The following is a 21935-nucleotide window of genomic DNA, read 5'->3' as shown; positions in this document are numbered from 1 at the left end:
GAAAACGTTCACTTACTGTATCTATGGAGGAGCAGTGTTGTCACCCCAGGACAGGAAGTGTATCGAGACAACAGAACTCCTCCTCCAGTTCGCTGTAACATGGGGGGAGGTGTTCTGTAGTTCACAGTCAGAAAACTGGCAGCAATGTAACTGATAAGAATGCAGCTCAGGATTCCAGGTACCCATCACTCTCAATATTTCTGGAAGGATCAACAGGTATGTTTGTCACATTTTTAACAAATATAACAAAACACTTTCAATTGAACATTTAACCACTTACCTACTGTGCTATAGCGAAAGACTGCTATTGGCTACAAGGCAGCTCTCCAGTTCGGGGAGTGCGTCCATGGACATACCCCCCCAGTACCTTGCCTTCCGCATACCCCTTGGGGCATGCATCAGGCGTGCTCTGTGACCACTATGTCCAATGGACACAGCTGATCACAGATCGTGGTAAGGGCCAATCACAGCTGGTCACATGTAAACAGACTTGACAGTCATTGGCATTTGTTTCTTCACACGTTGTCTCTGTGTGAGGAAAGGAGAGCCAATAACTGGCAAGGCTGACAGGGCACAAGGAGCAAATTATTTACAGTGATTATCAGTGCAGCCCCATCTGTGCAGATGACTGCAGGTTATCAGTGCCCATCTGTGCACATTGGTGCAGCGTATCAGTGCTCATTAGTGCTGCTTCATCTGTGCACATTGGCGCAGCTTATCAGTGCTGCCTCATCAGTGCCCATCTGTGCACATTGGTGCAGCTTATCAGTGCTGCCTCATCAGTGCCCATCTGTGCACATTGGTGCAGCTTATCAGTGCTTCCTCATCAGTGCCCATCTGTGCACATTGGTGCAGCTTATCAGTGCTCATTAGTACTGCCTCATCAGTGCCAATCTGTGCACATTGGTGCAGCTTATCAGTGCTCATTAGTGCTGCCTCATCAGTGCCCATCTGTGCACATTGGTGCAGCTTATCAGTGCTCATTAGTGCTGCCTCATCAGTGCACATCAGTGAGGAAGAAAAATTACTTATTTGCAAAATTTTATAACAGAAACTAAAAAAAAAACTTTTTTTTTTTTTTTTTACATTTTTGTTTTTTTCCTCGTTTGTTTAGCAACATATAAAAACCCACTGGTGATTAAATACCACCAAAAGAAGATCTAACTGTCTCAAAAAAATTATAAAAATGTCATTTGGGTACAGTTTTGCATGACCGCGCAATTGTCATTCAAAGTGCGACAGCGCTGAAAGCTGCAAATTGGCCTGCGCATGAAGGGGGTGAATGCATTCGGTATTAAAGTGGTTAAATGACCAAAAAGATGCAAAAAGTTAATTGACAGCAATTACATACACTTTAATGCAAAATCTGCATATTAAATAAGGCAACAGCAATAAAAGTCATGGACCGAGATGAACAACAACAGCAAAGGTAAGCCTGGAACAAATATACAGTTGTACAGGGCTGACCCTACATGACATTGAATGTCTCTGGTTTTGGTGTTTGAAAGATATATAAAGGGACCTACTCTGTTAAATTTGAATTTTGTTGTCAACTTCTATATGTACAGTGCCTTGAAAAAGTATTCATACCCCTTGAAATTGTCCACATTTTATTGGGATTTTATGTGCTAGACCAACACAAAGTGGCACATAATTGTGAAGTGGAAGGAAAATGATAAATTTTCAATTTCTCTTACAAATAAATATGTGAAAAGTGTGGTGTGCATTTGTATTCAGCCCCCCCGAGTCAATACCTTGTAGAACCACCTTTCACTGCAATTACAGCAACAAGTCTTTTTGGGGATGTCTCTACCAGCTTTGCACATCTAGAGAGTGAAATTTTTGCCCATTCTTCTTTGCAAAATAGCTCAAGCTCTGTCAAATTGGATGGAGAGCGTCTGCGAATACCAATTTTCAAGTCTTGCCACAGATTCTCAATTGGATTTAGGTCTGGACTTTGACTGGACCATTCTAACACATTAATATATGCTTTGATTTAAACCATTCCATTGTAGCTCTGGTTGTATGTTTAGGGTCGTTGTCCTGCTGGAAGGTGAACCACCAGCCAAATCTCAAGTCTTTTGCAGACTCTAACAGGTTTTCTTCTAAGATTTCCCTGTATTTGGCTCCATCCATCTTCCCATCAACTCTGGCCAGCTTTCCTGTCCTTGCTGAAGAAAAGGATCCCCACCACATGATGCTGCCACCACCATGTTTCACCGTGGAGATGGTGTGTTCAGGGTGATGTGCAATGTTAGTTTTCTGCCACACAAAGCGTTTTGCTTTTAGGCCAAAAAGTTCAATTTTGTTCTCATCTGACCAGAGCACCTTCTTCCACATGTTTGCTGTGTCCCCCACATGGTTTCTCACAAACTGCAAATGGGACTTCTTATGGCTTTCCTTCAACAATGGCTTTCTTCTTGCCACTTTTCCATAAAGGTCAGATTTGTGGAGTGCACGACTAATAGTTGTCCTGTGGACAGATTCCCCCACCTGAGCTGTGGATCTCTGCAGCTCCTCCAGAGTTACCATGGGCCTCTTGGCTGCTTCTCTGATTAATGCTCTCCTTGCACGGCCTGTCAGGGGTATGAATATTTTTTCAAGGCACTGTAGGCAGAAAGGTCATAGACCATTGCTGAATGTGAAAGTATGAACATTGGAAAACAAACAAAAAACATTTAAAAAAAATACCTTTAAAGTGGACCTCTATGATTTTCCCACCCCCTATGCCCCTCACATCCCTTAAAGTCTCAAACCAACTGATATGTACCTGATCCTCCTGAGGGATCTCCTGATCTTCCTGTGTGGAGTCTCGGGAATACAGAGGATGGGGACATCTCTCTGGGGGATTTCTGTTACTAGATCCATCTGTAGGAAACACAGATATAGAGTCTAATAGGTGCAATGATATGCGCAAACAGGGCAGATGGTGCTCCATTAGCTTCTTCCCCAGCCACAGCAGCCAGGGAAAGTGACAGTTCAAACAGGAAGTAATAAAATACAAGTAATTCTGGATTCTTTCTAGCTAGGAGAGATCAGTGAACAGGATGCAAATTTTGGGGTCTGTACAGCCACCGGATCGCTTCCACCTGAAAGTCTGACGTTCATTTTGTATACAGAAACCGAAGTGTGTGTAAAACTTACTGCTGTTGTCAAAGTATGACATATGTCTAGGGCAATAAAAGAATCAAAGTGTAAATCCCAGCACAGAAGTGTCTTACAGCCTACCAGTCTTTAGATGTGGTGGCTATACTTTTTATGGATGTGTTTTCCTTTATTTTCAATGGGTGATCCTACCAGTAACACACTGGTACAGTGTCAATGCTCATTGTGCTGCTTCTAAGAAGGAGTAGTGTTGTCAACCTGGAATAGGAAGTGTGTTAGGACTGTGGAAGGCCTCCCCCTCTCTATTACATGGGGGGGAGGGTGTTCTGAAGGTCACACAGGTAACCAAACGTGGGATTTCAGTGGAGCAGGGTGTGACGGACCACTTGGCACCCCACCTGGGTGCTTCCACCAAGATACATCTTCCTCCACTCTGGAACCAGGAACCAGGTATTATAGCTGGGAATTGCACTCAATAACTAGACAACGCTAGCTTAGGTGCAAACTGGAACTCTTCATTGTAAATTCACACAGAATATATACCACGCAAGATCAGATAAGAACTTGATCACATTATCCTAAACAATGTAAACTTTAAACAGTAATATCGGGTGTCACTGTCTCTGCCCCTCCTTGTCCCTTACACCCCAGAGAGCTGTCCCCTGCTGGGATCATTTGGAGTGGGGTTGTATTCCATTGTTTGTGTCTGCCTTGGAAGAAACGTATATTATGGGATGGATGTCCATGTGGAGGGAAGGGGAACTCCTTCAGCAGCCCCTGCTGATAAGCTTGAATACACCTGACCTGTGTGGCTATTGTCATTGGACAGTTTAACCCGTTTAAGTGGTTCAGTCATTCTGACTTGGCGTCATATGACATCCAGCAGGATAAGCCACGATTGTGTGCCCACAGGGGCGTGCGGCGATCGGCGGTGTGGTGTGTCAGTCTGACATACCGCATCTCAGATCTTGATGAAGAGCCTCTGACATAGGCTCCTTACCATGTGATCAGCTGTGTCCAATCACAGCTGATCACAGTGTAAATAGGAAGAGCCGTTTATCGGCTTTTCCTCCACTTGCACTGCCAGACCTGAGTAGAGGAGAGCCAAGAGGCTGCTCTCCTGACGGGGGGGTCTACGCTGATTGATTATCAGTGCAGCCCCCCCCCCCCCCCCCCCAGGATGCCCACCCAGGACCACCAGGGATGCCACTCAATGCCCAGTAGGGATGGCGCTCAGTGCCCATCAGTGATTCCTGCCATTGCCTCCTGATCAGTGCTGCCTAACAGTACCATCTATCAGTGCTGCTTATCAGTGCCGCCTATCAGTGCTGCATATAAGTGCCTCATCAGTGCCCATCAGTGAAGGAGAAAACATCCTTATTTACAAAGTTTTGTAACAGAAACAAAGAAAAACTTTTTTTTTTTTTCAAAATCTTCGGTCTTCGGTCACCAGTGGAGATCAAATACCACCAAAATAAAGCTCAATTTGTAGAAAAAAATGATCAAAAATGTTGTTTGGGTACAGTGTTGCATGACCGCGCAATTGTCATTCAAAATGCAACAGCGCTGAAAGCTGAAAATTGGTCTGGGCAGAAAGGGGGTGAAATGCCTGGTATTGAAGTGGTGAATAAACTGATTACACATAACAGTAGGAGACACCAGCATTGGGTTGTTTTAAACTGATCATATTAAAGCGGAGGTCCGCCCCAATTTTTTTTTTAAAAGTCAGCAGCTACAAATACTGCAGCTGCTGACTTTTAAAATAAGGACACTTACCTGTCCAGGGCGCCCGCGATGTCGGCACCTGAAGTCGATCTCTCCCTCTGCTCTTGGATGCTGCCGCCGCCATCTTCGGTAAGGGAATCAGGAAGTGAAGCCTTGTGGCTTCACTTTCTGGTTCCCTACTGTGCATGCCCGGAAGTGGGAGCAAATACCTGTATTAAACAGGTATCTGCTCCCCCCTGGTGCCAAATGTGACACTGGGGGGGGGGGTTAAGAAAAGTGGAAGTTCCATTTTTGGGTGGAACTCCGCTTTAACATCTATTCCGAGTCTCTCAGTCTAGGATGGGGGTGAAGCAGTCATCGCTGGTTTGATCACAGAGGCCCCAAATTGTATCCAGGTCCTAGGTTCCCAGAGTCAGTGTGTTTCGGGGAGACATGGATCCCAATCCGAACCAAAACCACTCCAAAAGCACCCCAGGCACACACCTCCCAAGGAACATAGCCCCCTCAAAAGCCAGGGCCCATAGTCAGTAGGCAAAAGGCTACCCTGCAGTCCCCTCCAAAAGCCCCTGTGCCGGTTGGGTCCGTCACACAGAAGAACTGTGTTCATAATTTACTACAGGAAGTTAGAGGCTCACTGGATGGATCAACATTGATTTATAATTAACTTACTAAAAAGATATAACAAAGCACTTCCAATGGTATATTTAACAGTCTATATAGGAGCAATAAGAGTAATTGATATCCAGGGTTTACATACACTTTAAACTTTGAGATGAATAAATCTCAAAATAGCGGGCAGAAATTAATATTGCTGGGCTCTTCCATTGCTCCCTTAAATAGAGAACTATGGAACAAGACAACAAACATTATCTGAATAAATAGAACCTGTGAATGTATTTTTATTGTTTATTCCTCACCTGTGCTGATCCTCATAGAAACGTCCTCCTCTTTAATCCTTGCATGTCCTTCCTCCTCTTCAGCTTTGACAGCTCTCTGAGTCTCTCTGGTGTCTGTAAATAAAGATGAGTGAAGCCCCCTGTACGGTGAAAATGGGCAGAGGTATCAGAGTATGCAGCGATATGTGCCTTGTCTGTTACAGACACAGCATAGAACAGGGAACGGATCACTCCTATTTAACAAAGGGGATTGTGTGCCTTTAGTTAAAATGGTTGAAAACCTAGTTACACCACTTTTTTACCTACAGGTAAGCCTATAGTAAGGCTTACCTGTAAGCAGGGCTTTCCTTCACAGAAAATAGGTACAGAAACTCAACCACAACCCCACAAAACCCCCCCCACACACATCCTCTAAACAGAATCAAATTGTGTGTGCGTGGTCAAATTTCACTAACAGTGGGAGGGTCTTAAAGGGGCAGGATGCAGAGAGACCATCACGTGGGGGTGTGGGCATCTGCATTGTACCCTGGGCACCTGCATCTCCCTTGCCCGCATCTTAGACTCAGTGGGAGCCATTGGGAGACAAACTGTCACTTGTAAACACAGAAGCCGGACTTCTGTGTTTACAAGCGATAGAGGTGAACAGGAAGCAGAGGGCTTGAGTCAGAAGTGGTGGAACTGAGTTCCACCAAGTTCCAGCTGAAAAAAAGCCCTGCCTGTACGTACTGGAAATATCTCCTAAATGTGCACGGTTTAGGAGATATTTACCATATACGCTTGCGCTGACGTCATCGGTGCATGCGCACTGAAGAAAGGGTATGACTGTGTCGCTTCTAAAGGGCCCGTGCGTTGACCGGCGGCTCTTAACCTCATGCGCGGGAGTGACGTCATGCGACTCCAGCCAGTCACAGAGCTGGAGACCACGGAGTAAGAGGGGTGAAGATGGATGTGGCCATCAGCGGGGACATTGCGGGCTTCGTTAAGTGCAACATAATGGGCTAGTATGTGATGCATACTAGCCCATTATGCTTTTACTTTGCAGGGGAAAAAAGAGGAAGTAAAACCCATCAGGGTTTACTTCTTCTTTAATTGGGGGCATCATCTGCTCCTTTATCTAATTTTAGAAGCATGGTGCAGGCTTTTTGCCTGCACCACTCTTTGTTAATTCCCTCCATTGTTTCCATGTCTTTATATCAGAGGATGTGTGTATCTAGGTGGATCCTCAATACTCCTCTCCATGACAAGAAATGAAAGTCTCCTCTTACCCGGTGATGTGAGGGGTGGCCGCTTCTCCATCATGACGTCCTTGCAGAGATCCTTGTGTCCTTCTATATGCTTCCAAATCTTGGTATGTCTGATTCCAAATTTAGAATAAACACTGTATTGCCAAGCCCACACTGCAATAAAATCAATATAATTAAGCTCACCTTAAAGTGTAACTTTAGTCAAAAATTTAAGTCCTGCTAGAGGTTATGTAAAACATTAACAATAAGTGTCTCATGGAGGAACATGCGCGGAGGCTCCTGTGATGGATGGCTAATTTAGGAGCTCCGTCCCACTCCGGCTGTTCTCCGCTCCTAAAGGCCACTTACACCCGGCGATCTCTGGCGGCCATAGGAGACAGATCGAGGGACAACGCCTGGAGCACCCCGGTATACCGAATACCGGTGTACACAGCTGGTAAACAAAGCACTTGGAGATCGGGACACAGCCGCTTAGCCCATTATGGCGCCTGCACCTCAGACACGTACGGCAGCCTAAGCCTCTCAATCCACATGCAGGGAGGATTTCTCCTCTCCACACAGGCGCTCGTACTTGGCTTCCGTCAGTGAACTAAGCACGGATCTCCTCTGCCAGCCTCCAGAGCTTCACAGCCCACTGACAGAGGATAACTTTCCCCATTACACAGGGACCAACAACCAGAGCCTGGAGATGAGGTAATATACTCCTCAGCTAGCTCCCTGAGCCTCACAGCCCGCAGACAAAAGGAAACTTCCCCCATTTTGCAGGGTCCATCGCAAGGGGATAAGGTGATATTCATCTCAGTTAGCTCCCGGTCCCTCACAGCCCACAGACTAAAGAACACTGCCATTTTACAGGCACAGATACCCGGAGCCAGGAGACAGGGTGTTATTCACCTCAGATAGCCCAAGGAGCCCAATAGCCCACAGATAGTGGGAGACGTCCCACAATTTACAGGGACCATTACCCGCAGCCACAGGTCGAAGTAACATTCACCTCAGCTTGCTCCCAGAGCCTCACTACCTTCAGACAGTGGGATTAATCCCTTATTACACAGACGCCCTCGGCCCTCAGGCTGACAGAGGATGGACATCACCCCTTCTTGCCTAATGTCACAAGGGACTGTAGGGAGAAATCTGAGGTCACAATTCACAGTGAGCGGAAACATTGCTGAACAGCACAATATGGAAGCTGTACCTCAGGTAATTTCTCCAGCTGATCTACACTCCCAGGGTCTCGGCCTGCTCCCAGACTCCCCTGCACCTAATCAACACCTGGGGTCTTTACTGAATAATCCTATTACTGGTTAGATCTTACCATCCTCCACAGAGTCCCTTATTGGACACACCATGGAAGAGATGTTGCTCTCCCCCCTGACACCAGACAACATGGTTGTTCCTTGCATGCAACCTCCATCGAACATGTCCACCGAACAACCTGCGGGTTTCACTGAAATGTTCAGTAAACTTGCGGACCTATTGGATTGTGACCTCACCAACATAGCGAACAAAATTACTAATGAGTTCAAAGGCGACTTCCAGAACCTCGGTGTGCACATGGAGGCAATTGAACATAAGCTGGACTCCACTATTTCCAAAACAACCAGAATGGGGATCGTATCCAGGACCTCCAATCCCAATTAGATACCACCCTGACCAAATTAGATGACCTGGAAAACAGGAATAGACGTTACAATTTTAGAATTAGAGGCATCCCTGAAACATTCAAAGATACCCTGGAAGTGGTACGATCCTTCATCAAAGACCTTATCCCGGAAATTCCTCAAAACAGATTGGATTTTGACCAAGCCCACAGAACCCTCGGTCCACCAAGAAAAGATGGTCTGCCAAGGGACATAGTCGTTAAACCACACTACTTCACAGTTAAGGAAGAAATTATGCAGAAGACACATTCCACGAAGCAACTACAATTCCAAGGACATGCTATTCAACTCTTTGCAGACCTTTCACCTACAACAATCCAAAAAAGAAGAACCTTCAAACCACTACTAACAATCCTAACTCAACGTGATATTAAATATTGGTGACTTTTTCTATTTGGTTTGAAACTCCTTTACAAGAACAAGCCATTCACCTTTGCGACACCTTTGGTCTCATCTCCCACGATCCTCCTCTGTCACCTCCAGGCTCCACTACTAACGCTACCAAATGCCAACTTCCCACAAGCCCTCTGACTCCACTTTGGAACACAGTCAAATCTAAGAAATCAAGGGAGGGTCGACCTCCCTGATTAACACGGCACAAAATATTGTTGTTCTGATAACTTAGTTCAAACTGGACTGTTCCTTGTTCTCTAAAAAAAAATGACGGAATACTTGTTCTAATAATCAACTATCTTGGGGCCTATGGGTCTCATTGAGCTTTAAATTATTTTTCTGTTTAAATAAGTTGATCCCTGTTACTCTAAACTATATTTTGTTCTTATGTTAACCCGCTAGGGTTTATTTCTGGTTCAACGGATTTGATTAGGCTCTACACCGAAATGTTCACTACAGGGTGTAACAATACTCCTAAAGGGATTTTTAATCCCCTATATCTTAACATCAACCAAGGAGTGGCTGAAGGACGGAGTGGTACTCATGTACCTCCACCTGTTTGTCAGCTTTGCGCTTCGACTCACTCTAAGACAGGTTAGTCTCCTCTCTAGAAGAGGTGACACAAATTCTTCTAACTTCTCCCCCTTTAGACCTGGAGGGAAACCACCCCCCAGCCTAGAGGTTATGTTTTTGACCCCCCTTTCTCCTACTGTCTGCATATGTTTGCTATCTGACCTTACCTGTGAAACTAAATCCCTTTCTCTTCTAGTGACCGTCCCTGGAGATCCCAAATCTTTCTTCATGGTACTTGAGATGTATCATTCCACCCATCAAACGCAGGAATCGGGGATATTTACATCTATGTGAAGCGAGATAATCCCCCTTTCTTGTTCCGTGGCCAAGTCCGATTTAGACTGACCTACTATGAAGGTAGTCACCCATATTGTACAGGGTCTAAACTCACCTATCAAAAGACGTAAGACCTTACAACATTATTATAGTCAGAAAACTGATATCATCCTATTGCAAGAAACCCATTTCCCCAGACATTATAAACCTTCCTTCCTTCATGCCAAGTTCCCAATCTTCTATTTAGCAAATGCTGAGGGCAAAACAAAAAGGTGTTGCTATAATATTCTCACATAAATGCAAATTTACTCTGATCTCGGAATTTAAGGACCCAGAAGGGAGATTCATATTGGTCAAGGGACTTATTGATGAGCAAATCTATACATTCATTTCATATTACTCTCCAAACACTGGTCAGGACAAATTCTTTCAACTTATGTTAAAAAACTAGGGCCTCTGGTAGAGGGCACGGTGATCTATGGGGGGAGACTCCAATGTGGCTTTTGATGAAGGTCTAGATAAAAATTAACTCAGAGGTGATCATCTTATACGACCATCGAAAAAGAGCTTGAAGATTGCTAAAATTATCTATTCTCACAGTCTAATTGATATCTGGAGGGAAATCAACCTTACAATGCGTGACTATACCCACTACTCTGCCCTGCATAATTCGTTTGCACGAATCGATCACATATTCATCTTAGCAAAGCATTCTCCTTTGGTCACTAAATCCTACATTAAAGACTCGGTGGTCACTGATCAGAGGTTTTTGCAGTCTTCAAACGTCTTGGGCTCGAATAGCCATGGACACTGGAGACTCAACAAATCTATTTTAAGTGACCCTATTAAAAAAGAGGAAATTGAAATGGCCATTAAAGAAAAAAAAGTGAAATATTCCTTTAAATATTGTACCTGGGGGGTGTCTATAGTATGCCTGTAAAGGGGTGCATGTTTCCCGTGCTTAGAACAGTCCCTGCACAAAATGACATTTGTAAAGGAATAAAAGTCATTTAATGTAATGTTGGCTCCCGGCAATAAGTTTGACAAACGGCATGGGTACCCCCCCCCCCCGTCCATTACCAGGCCCTTTGGGTCTTGTATGGATATTAAGGGGAACCCTGCACCCAAATTAAAAAAAAGGCCCTATACTCTGAACAGCAGTATACAGGTGGTGCAAACAAGACAGGGACTGTAGGTTTGTTGTTAAGTAGAATCTGTTTGTAATTTTGAACTGGTACATTTTTAAAGTGTAGCTCCAGCTTTTTGGAAAACATAGGGAAGGGTTATCACCCCTGTAACATTTGTTTTGCTGTCTGTGCACCTCTTCAGAAGATTTCACCTCACTTTCTGTCCCAATGACAAATGTTTTTGAAAATTTGGGGTTTTTAGTGAAACAAGGATTGGTGATAAAGCATCAGTGGAGAGGAGACACGTTTTTCCCATATTAACTCTTACAGGAGAGAATTTCCCTTCCTAGGGGTAGATTTCATCTCACTTCCTGTTGTCTCCTTCCGTTTGCAAGTAGGAGTCGTTTGTAAGTTGGATGTTTGAAAGTAGGGGCCTGCCCTATATACTCTGCAGAAATTGGGGCCTTAGGTGTTGGTGTTGCCACAACACAGTAAGCCCTAACAGTTACTCTTGGTGGGCGCAGGAATGGGCCCTGCTCTGAAATATTAGATCAAGAATTGTAATTACATGCCATTGTTGAACAGTGGTAGAAACATTTGGCCTTTGGTGGTGGTGCTGGTGCCACAACACTGTAAGTCCTCACAGTTACTCTTGAGGGGCGCTGGAATGGGCCCTGCTGTGAAATATTATTTAAGAATTGTAATGACATGCACCTGTTGAACAGTGGTAGAAAAATTGGACCTTTGGTGGTGGTGGTGTTGTTGCCACAACACTGTAAGCCCTCACAGTTACTCTTGGTGGGCACAGGAATGGGCCTGCTGTGAAATATTAGATCAAGAATTGTAATTACATGTCCCTGTTCAACAGGGGCAGAAAAATTGGGCCTTAGGCACTGGTGCCACAACACTGCAACCCCTCACAGATGCTATAGTTGGAGCGCAGGAATGAGCCCTGCTGCAAAGTATTGCATCAAATATTGTAAATATATGCCCCTGTTAAACAGGGGCAGAAAAATTGGGCCTTAGCCACTGGTGGCGGTGCCTAGAACCAAAAATGTTCTTACAAGCTATCAGCATGAAAATTGAGGAGGAAGAGGATTGTCACTCAGCATAACATAATAGTCACTCAGCATCAGCATAGGCAGTCTTGAAGGGATCTCATATAAAAAAAAAAAATTATTCGACTACATCAGCATCAGGTGCTTGGTAGCTGGTGATCCAAGACTGATTCATTTTTATGAAGTTCAGCCGATCGACCAATTCGGTGGACAGACGCACCCTGTGATCGGTTACAAAGGCTCCAGCAGCACTGAATGTGCGTTCCGAAAGAACGCTGGATGCTGGACAGGCCAGTAGCTCAATTGCATACTGTGCAAGCTCTGGCCAATGATCCATCCTCAAGACCCAGTAACCCAGAGGATTTTTGGTGGGAAAGGTGTCCAAGTCAGATCTTGCCCCTAGGTAATCCTGCACCATGTGAATCAGACGCTGGAACTGATCATACCTTGGGGCTGCGGACTAAAAAATTGTCTGAACGCATCGGTCAGATGGCCACCTTCTCCACCACTCCTTCTGTGACTGACCGAAGCCTCAGCAACATGTTGTCCAGGAGGACCAGGAAATTGTAACCTCCCAGGCTCTGGAAACGCGTTGCACAAACCTTTCTGCAGGGCCTCCCGAAGATGTTTCATTCTCTGCTCCCTCTGCGACAGCAGACTTACCCTTGTAACGTGGATCAAGGAGAGTTGCCAGCCAGTAATGATCCCTCCCCTTGAAACCACGAATACGAGGATCCTTCCGCAGGCTTTGCAGGATCAGGGAGGGCATGCAGCATAGGTTTGCTGAGGCATTCGGTCCGGAGTCCTCTGGGTCACTAAGGACGACATGATCCGCAGCCACCTCCTCCCAGCCACGTACAAGTCCATGGGTTTCTTTGGACTGTAAATGATCCCTTAAAAACTGCTGCTGATGCTGAGTACCAGGCTCCACCTCCATGCTGACACAATCCTCCTCCTCGTCCTCTTCCTGTGTGATCGGCGGGAACGCAGGAACACTGTCTGGATAAAGGGGGCCTTGAGAGGTAAGGAAGTCCTCCTCTTCCTCCCTCTGTTCTGCCTCAAGTGCCCTGTCCATTATTCAACGCAGCGTGTGCTCCAACAGGTGGACAAGAGGGACAGTGTCACTGATGCATGCACTGTCACTGCTCACCATCCTCATGGCCTCCTCAAATGGTGACAGGACAGCGCATGCATCCCTGATCATAGCCCACTGGCATGGGGGAAAAAAAACAAGCTCCCCTGACCGTGTCCTGGTGCCATAGTCGCATAGGTACTCATGATGGCCCTCTGCTGCGTGTGCAGCCACTGCAGCATGGCCAACGTTGAGTTCCACCTGGTGGGCATCTCACAGATTAGGCGGTTTTTGAGCAGGTTAAATTCCTTTTGGAGGTCAGCTAGCTGAGCACTGGCATTATAAGACCTGCGGAAATACACACAGACTTTCCTGGCCTGCCTCAGGACATCCTGTAAGCCCGGGTACCTGCCCAAGAACCACTGCACCACCAAGTTAAGGACGTGAGCCAAACAGGGCACATGGGTCAGTTGTCCCTGTCAGAGGGCGGAGAGGAGGTTGGTGCCATTGTCCCAAACCACCATTGCTGGCTTAAGCTGGCGTGGCGTCAACCACCTCTGAACCTGCCCCTGCAGACCTGACAGAATCTCTGCCCCAGTGTGGCTCCTGTCCCCCAAGCACACCAGCTCAAGCACCGCATGGCATCTTTTTGCCTGCAAGCTTGTGTAGCCCCTTGAACGCCCACGGAGCACCGCTGGTTCCGAGGACAAATCAGCACAGAAAGAGGCCATGGAGGAAGAAGAAGAGGAGGGGGTGGAGGAGAGAGGTGTGGCAGAAACACCACTATTAGAATTTTGGAGGTGTGGTGGTGGAACAACCTCCAACACTACTGCACCCTGTCCTGCATCCTACCCAGATGCCAGAAGAGTCACCCAGTATGCAGTGAAAGATAGGTAACGTCCCTGTCCATGCCTGCTGGACCATGAGTCAGCGGTAATATGCACATTACCGCTGACCGCCCTGTCCAGAGAGGCATGGACATTGCCTTCCACATGCCGGTAGAGAGCTGGAATCGCCTTCCATGAGAAAAAGTGGCGTTTGGGAACCTGCCACTGAGGAACCGAACATTCCACAAACTCACGGAAGGGGGCAGAGTCTACCAACTGAAAAGGCAGCAGTTAAAGTGCTAGCAATTTAGCCAAGCTAGCATTCAACCATTGGGCATGTGGATGGCTGGGAGCGAACTTCTTTCGGCGGTGCAACAGCTGGGGCAGAGAAATTTGCCTGGTACAATCTGATGCCGTTGTACCGAAAGCAGATTGCCCACAAGTACTTGGCTGTGACACACCTAATTCTACACCTTCATTCCTCTCAGTGCAGGTTTCAGAGAGGACTGAAGGTATAGTGGGGTTGGAGATCCCAGCTGATGAGGAGCAAGGAGAGGTCCGCTTTGTACTTTGGTGTGGGTCTGCATGGCAGGTTGATATACGTCTGGTCAAGCATGTGGTGCCCAAGCAGGTGATGTTTTGGCCACGCGAGATATGCTTGAGACATATGTTGCAAATAGCAGCGGTGGGATCTGATGCACTTGTCTCAAAAAAGCCCACACCAAAGAACTTTTGGAATAACGTGCAGAGACAGCAGCGCCCTGCACATGTGGAGCTCTGCGGTGTGATGCAGTCAGTGTGCTGCCCTTAAGCTGGCCCCTGGAGGGCACCCTGCCTCGTTGGAGATGTGCCTCCTCCTCCCCCTCTCTCCTATTAGGCACCCACGTGGAGTCAGTGACTTCCTCATCATCCCCTCCCTCCTCATCACTGGAGCAAAGCTGGCAGTATGCTGCAGCTGGGAGAACATGACTGCCAGATTGCTGTCCTTCTTGGGCACCCCCTCTCTCTGGGCTCACGTTACTGCCTTCCTCTAGCTGGGTACCATCATCAGAGCCTTCAAAACGCTGGGCATCCTCCTGGAGCATGTACCCAATACTGTGGTCAAACAGTTCGGGGGACTCCTCAGGAGGACATTGTGGGGCTAGGGAAGGACTGACTGATGCCATTGAGCCGAGGGAAGAGGCCGTGTTGGAAGCTGCTTTGCCAAACAAAGTACCCTGGACATGGGTGAGAGAGAATGAGGAGGATGAGAACGACTTGGTCATCCACTCTACCAAGTCTTCGGCATGTTGCGGTTTAACAGGGCCAGCTGCCGAAAAAAAGGACAAGCGTGTCCCACGGCTACGTGCTGATGAGGATGCACCGTGTTCACGACCAGCACTGTTGCTTCTAGACACAGAGCCTGCTTGCCCTCTTTTATTGGCTTGTGACTGTCTGCCTTTCCTTGTTGGCCTTCCAGACATACTAATGGCCTGCAGTGAGATGTAGCTGCACAAAGATGGGATGTATATATATACGGATTATACTGCAGCTAGCAGAATCAACTGACTGCCTGTGGTATTAATAGGATCAGAACACCAGCAATTGTCTTCAGGTAGCTTTAGGTGCACACTGCGCAGAGGACACAGTACACTAACTATATTATAGGATGCATATATATACACAATACACTGTAAGTGCAGCTAACTGACTCGCCTGCCTACTCTATCTAACTTAAATGACACTGTCTCTCTGTCTATCTCTCTCCGCCACCGCAACACACTACACAAGGCTGCCACACAGGCGGCCTTATATAGTGTGGGGCGTGTACTAAACCCCCTGAGCCGTAATTGGCCAAAGCCACCCTGGCTTTGGCCAATTACGGCTCTCTGTACAGACGGCGCTGTGATTGGCCAAGCATGCGGGTCATAGTGTATGCTTGGCCAATCATCAGCCAGCAATGCACTGCGATGCTGCAGTGAATTACGGGCCATGACGCGACACTCAAATTTGGCGCGAACGGCCCATAACGTTCGCAATTCGACAAACAATCGAGTCAAACTCGAAGCTCATCCCTATTGGTGGTATTTGATCACCTCTGCGGTTTTTATTTTTTGCGCTATAAGCAAACAAATAAAAAAAAAAAAAAAATTTAGAAAAAAAACCTATATTTTACTTTCTGCTATAAAACATACCCGATAAAAAAATCTAATTTGTTCATCAGTTTAAGCCAATTTGTATCATGCTATATATTTTTGGGAAAAAAAAAAATCTCAAAAAGCGTATATTGATTGGTTTGCGCAACAGTTATAGCTTCTACAAACTATGGGATAGATTTATGGACTTTTTAATTTTTTTTTATTATTATTACTAGTAATGGTGGCGATCAGTGATTTTTAGTGGGACTGCGACATTGCGGCGGACAAATCTGACACTGACACTTTTTGTGGACCAGTGACACCAATACAGTGATCAGTGCTAAAAAAAATACACTGACACTATAAATGACACTGGCAGGGAAGGGGTTAACATCAGGGGCGATCAAAGGGTTAAGTGTGTTCCCTGGGTGTGCTTTCTTACTGTGTGGGGGATGGACTGAGTGGAGGAAGAGAGACTGTGTTTTCGATTAGCAGGAACACAAGATCTCTCTCTCCCTCTGTGACAGAACAGCGGTCTGCCTTGTTTATATAGGCAGACTGCCGTTCTGTCTCTCCTACGAACGATCGGCGGGTCCCGGCGGCCATCGAGACCGCCGCACCCACTGATTTACTGCCGCCGTGCCCAATCACAGCGGGAGCGTGACTCTAGCAGCGCACGTGCGCACCCCAGAGCCGACAACAGGAATCACTTACAGGTACGTGATTTCGCGCTTAAGGGCCGCTCTGCCGCAGTAAATGTACGTAACCCTGATGGGTTTTCCTTCTTTTTTTTGTTCCCTGCAAAGTAAAAAGCATAATGTAAAAGTATGCATCACATACTAGCACATTATGTGACACTTGTCTGCAAACAAAGCCTGTGCTGTTCCCGCTGGAGGTCGCATCCATGTTCGCCCCTCTTCCTTCCGGGGCTATGTGACTGGTCGGAGTCGCGTGACGTCACCCCGGCGCATGCACACAGGAGCCGCCAGTCACGGTACTCGCTAGTGAAGAAACGGCACGAGGGTCGTTTCTTCACAGCGCATGTGCCAATGACATCATCGGCGCGGTACAAAGTAAATATCTTCTAAATGGCGCACGTTTAGGAGATATTTACTGTATCTATAGGTAAGCCTTATTATAGGCTTACCTATAGGTAAAGCTTGAAAATTGAGGTTTTACAATCTCTTTAATGCAGAGGTCCAGCCTGGGTAAAAAAAAAAATAAAAGTCAGCAGCTACAAATACTGCAGTTGTTGACTTTTAATATTAGGACACTTACCTGTCCAGGGCGCCCACGATGTCGGTCCCCGAAGCCGACCCGTCTCTTTGCTCCAGGTACAGGCGCCAGCATCTTTACTAAGGGAAACAGGAAGTGGAGCCTTACAGCTTCAGAACCTATTTCCTACTGCGCGAGTCACTTTCTGAATGGTCCCTGCTGTCTTCTGGGACCTGTGTGTCTCCCAGAAGGTAGCGGGGGGGGGGGGAGGGGTCGGACATTGCGTAGTTCGCTACACAAGATTGCGGCGATCTTACCCTGAAAGTGGGAGCAGATACCTGGATTTGACAGGTATCCACTCCCCCCTGAAAGGTGCCAAATGTGGCACCGGAGGGGGGGAGGAATCCGATCCGCAGAAGTTCCATTTCTGGGTGGAACTCCGCTTCAAGTGGTTAAAATCCAGCAACACACTTTCTCGCTCTGCTCTGCACATGCTCAGTTGCTCTTCATTTATAGGCACTGCCGAGTTTGTAGAGGCCGATCTGCTGACAGCCTTCAAGCAGAATTAAACCCTTCTATCCTTTACAGCCAAGGAAGATGCTTCTCTTTTATCTGCAACTGCCATGGTGCTGCACATGTGATCAGTTATGACACCAGCCATTTGATAGTTTGACAGTTTGGTTGAGGACACAATCAAACGTGGCAATTAGAAATCCCGGCATTCCAGGAATTTAACTGTTTTTTGAAACTTTTAAATCGATGGGTTTAGTTCCACTTTATGATTTACTGCTGTTCAGGGGCTCTCTGCTTCAGCAAAATGGCAGCCTCCAGCAAGAAAAAACAGGAACAATGCTGGAGGCAATTTACATCACGCACTAATTTTGGTAGCGTAATTATTAATGTTGAATGTATGTTCCTTGCTAAAGAACATTATTTTTTATCAAGTTGCTATGGGTAAAATATGGCTTTAAAAAGTATACATACATTGGGGGGACTCATCAAAACTGGAGAAGTCAGGATCTGGAGCAGCTGTGCATGGCAACCAATCAGCTTCTCTCTGTAGCTTGTTCAATTAATGCAGAACTAAACCCATCACTTTAACAGTTCCAAAAAACAGTTACATTCCCGGCATGCTGGGAATGTAACTGTCACATTTGCTTGTGCTCCCAACCAAACTGTCAAACTATAAAATGTCTGGTGTCATAACAGATCACATGTGCAGCACCATGGCAGTCGGAGATCAAACAGAGGCCAAGATGGCAGCTTCCTTGGTTGAAAAGGAGAGGAGGGTTTAATTCCGCTTTAAAGCAGAACTAAACCCATTAATTTAATAGTTTTCCAAAACAGTCATGTCATGAATGCTAACTGTCACATTGGTTGTGCTCTCAACCAAACTATCAGATCATCCAATAGCTGGTGTCATAACTGATCACATGTGCAGCACCATGGCAATGGCAGATCAATGCAGCTTCTTTGGCACTAAAGGAAAAGAGGATTTTATTTCCGTTTTAAGCTTTGAAAATGAAAGCTCCAGAAGTACAATGCTGAAGCGTATCTAAACTAGGGTTGCCACCTGTCCAGGATTCACCTGGACAGTCCAGGTTTTGAATCTTATGTCAAGGTTTCAGGCGGACTGAAAATCGGACACGTTATACAGACCGGGCTGTGGCTCCCCAAGTAACCAAGATAGTCACACACAAATTTGTTGCCATCCGGGAGCTGTGGGTGGCTGTCTGGGGACAGGTTCGGTATCACTGGGGCGCATGACGATCATGTCAGCAAGAGCAACTGGTTTACACCCACTGTTCACTATGCACACCGCATTACTACTCTCCTTGGGCACCCAAAGATGTCCCAGGCCGTTAAATTGTTCGGGTTTGGCTTGAAGAAAAGGTGGCAACCCTAACCTAAACCCTCCCATATTTCACTGTTGGTGTGTACCATGGTGCTGCACATGTGATCATTTATGACAACAGCCATTTGATAGCTTGATGGTTCGGTTGTGAGTACAGGTAACTTTGACAGTTATCATTGACAGCATGCCTTGAATGTAACTGATTTGGAAAACTGATCAGTTTAGTTCTGCTTTAATCCTAGGAGCACATACTGGTATATGAAGCCTTCAGCACTAAGGGTGACCTAAATCTTGGGGTATAATACCAAGCACCTTGGTTCCTCTTGGGAATGTTGAGAGCTGGTCCTCCCCCTCCAGGGTATTATATTTGCCAGTACAGGTACCCAATTAAACAGAGGGTCAAAAGGAACACACCGAAGGCTAGGGTCCCAAGTTGAAACTTGTTCATGAATGACTCCTCCTGGTGGGCAAAGGCCAAGAAAGGCCTGGGGTCATCACCTGGTCAGGCCAATAGCGTTATATACATTGCAAGTGCCACAAGCAGTCTAGAAAACCTTGCCTCCCCCCAGTTCTGGGGGGCCATACCACACAAGTTCTGACTTGGGCCCCCAGCCTTTGGTGCGTTCCTAATGGCCGTCCACTTCTTCTGATGGCCATACTGGCAAATATAATGTCCTGGGGGTGGAGGACCAGTTCTCAACACTATCAGCAATAGCTAAGGTGCTTGTTATCCTGAACCCTGAGCCTGGTGATTGGGCCATCCATAAAATGCACTGATGGTCCTGGAACGAGGAATTGTGCCTCACAGAACATTTGACTTATTGCATGTCATTTCATGAGTCACTCACCACCATTGATTCTATTACACAAGTCGTGGCTTTACTGAGATTACGTCCCAAGTACCATTAGCCCCAGCTCCTGCGGAGATCTCCAGCATAATGTGCTACACATCAGAGGACTTACAGGAAGATGAGGATTCATGGAGGTAACATGATTCCCCTATCTCCAGTCCACACAGTGTGCTGGGACCCCCATTCTCTCATAATCAGAATATCAATATTATTACCTCCTCCTCACTGGGTACACTCTCTCCAGCTGCACACCCCCACCAGGAGGATTCCCGAGCTGAAATACCCCCTCCTTTTTTTATTCTGGTCCACAACAAAATGGCTGCCTCTCCTCCTGCATTGAAGACACATTCTCCTCTCACAGGGAACACTCTCGCCCCCTAGTGGTGGTTCTAGCTCCGCACTGGAATAGACAGCTCCCCTACCACCTTCTGGGAGAATGTGTCGTCACTATGGCAACCAGGATGCGGCTGAGCAACTGTGGAACGCACACAGCGGAAGTGAGCCACAGGACGGAAGTGGGAGAATAGTGACGATAGAGAGGAGAGAGGGAGCGGCTCAAAGCTGAAAGGTGGGGATTTTTCTCCATGTGAGCTGGAGACATAATTAATAATAATAATAATCATTAAAAATATTATTATTATTATTATTTAATTCTAGACTAATTATAATGAAATAATATTAATTAAAAGTATTTAACCACTTGAAGACCAGGCTTTTTCTGTTAATTGTATTTGTTGTATTTGTTGCTAGAAAATTACTTATAAACCCCAAACATTATATATTTATTTGTAGCAGAGACCCTAGGGAATAAAATGGCGATCATTGCAATTTTGATATTACACTTCATCCTGGTATATAGGATTGGTTAGCAGCTTGTTTTTTTGTTATCTGCAGCCTTGGAAGCTGCCCGATCAACTCAGCTCCCCACATTTTTAATAGTGTTTCTCTTCCAAAAGGTTCAAGGCATGTACCAAGTTAAACATGGTAAACATAAAAACTACACACGATATTAACTGAGTATGCCCAAGATGACTGCCTTCCTTTTTCCATGGATGTGAAGCAGACACATCATCTCATGGACACATGGGCATCGGATTTGGAAGTAAGTTAAAATAAGGCTTATGTTTCAGATCAGTCTGGGTCTTAGACAAGGACTAGGTCACTTTGGGTCTTAGACTAGGGCTATGTCAGTCGGGGTCTTAGACTAGGGCTGGGTCAGTCTGGGTCTTAGACAAGGACTAGGTCACTTTGGGTCTTAGACTAGGCCTAAGTTAGTCTGGGTCTCAGACTAGGGCTAGGTCAATCTGGGTCTTAGACTGGGTCACTTTGGGTCTTAGACTAGGGCTAGGTCAGTCTGGGTCTTAGACTAGGGCTAGATCAGTCTAGGTCTTAGACTAGGGCTGGGTCAGTCTGGGTCTTAGACTAGGGCTAGGTCAGCCTAGGTCTCAGAGTAGGGCTAGGTCAGTCTGAGTCTTAGACTGGGTCACTTTGGGTCTTAGACTAGGGCTAGGTCAGTCTGGGTCTTAGACTAGGGCTAGATCAATCTAGGTCTTAGACTAGGGCTGGGTCAGTCTGGGTCTTAGACTAGGGCTGGGTCAGTTTGGGTCTTAGACTAGGACTGGGTCACTTTGGGTCTTAGACTAGGGCTATATCAGTCTGGGTCTTAGACTAGGGCTAGGTCAGTCTGGGTCTTAGACTAGGGCTGGGTCAGTGTGGGTCTTAGACTAGGCCTAAGTTAGTCTGGGTCTTAGACTAGGGATAGGTCAGTCTGGGTCTTAGACTAGGACTAGGTCAGCCTGTGTCATAGACTAGGGCTATACTTATATTCCCATCGCACACGTTCCTGGATAAGCTCTCAAAGTTTGGGTGCTGCAGCAACAACCAGGCATGTGACGAAGGGGTCATTGCACTCTCCTTGTGTTGTGATCATGCAATAAATA

General features: G+C 46.3%; 1 protein-coding gene across 1 annotated transcript in view; it reads right to left on the bottom strand.

Annotated features, from left to right (window-relative positions):
- LOC141104564 (uncharacterized) overlaps window positions 1-20315 on the bottom strand; it is a 93183-nt gene extending 72868 nt beyond the window's left edge. The window contains exons 1-4 of the mRNA XM_073594172.1: window positions 20211-20315; window positions 6992-7123; window positions 5748-5840; window positions 2771-2868 (exon numbers count right to left, since the gene is read on the bottom strand). Coding sequence (XP_073450273.1) covers window positions 2771-2868; window positions 5748-5840; window positions 6992-7025 — 225 coding nt within the window. The 5' untranslated portion in view covers window positions 7026-7123; window positions 20211-20315. The remainder of the gene's footprint in view (window positions 1-2770; window positions 2869-5747; window positions 5841-6991; window positions 7124-20210) is intronic.
- Between the last annotated feature and the right edge of the window lie 1620 nt (window positions 20316-21935).

This window comes from Aquarana catesbeiana, linkage group LG08 (assembly GCF_042186555.1).
Source record: "Aquarana catesbeiana isolate 2022-GZ linkage group LG08, ASM4218655v1, whole genome shotgun sequence".
NCBI lineage: Eukaryota > Metazoa > Chordata > Amphibia > Anura > Ranidae > Aquarana > Aquarana catesbeiana.
This window is presented reverse-complemented; position numbering and strand designations above follow the sequence as displayed.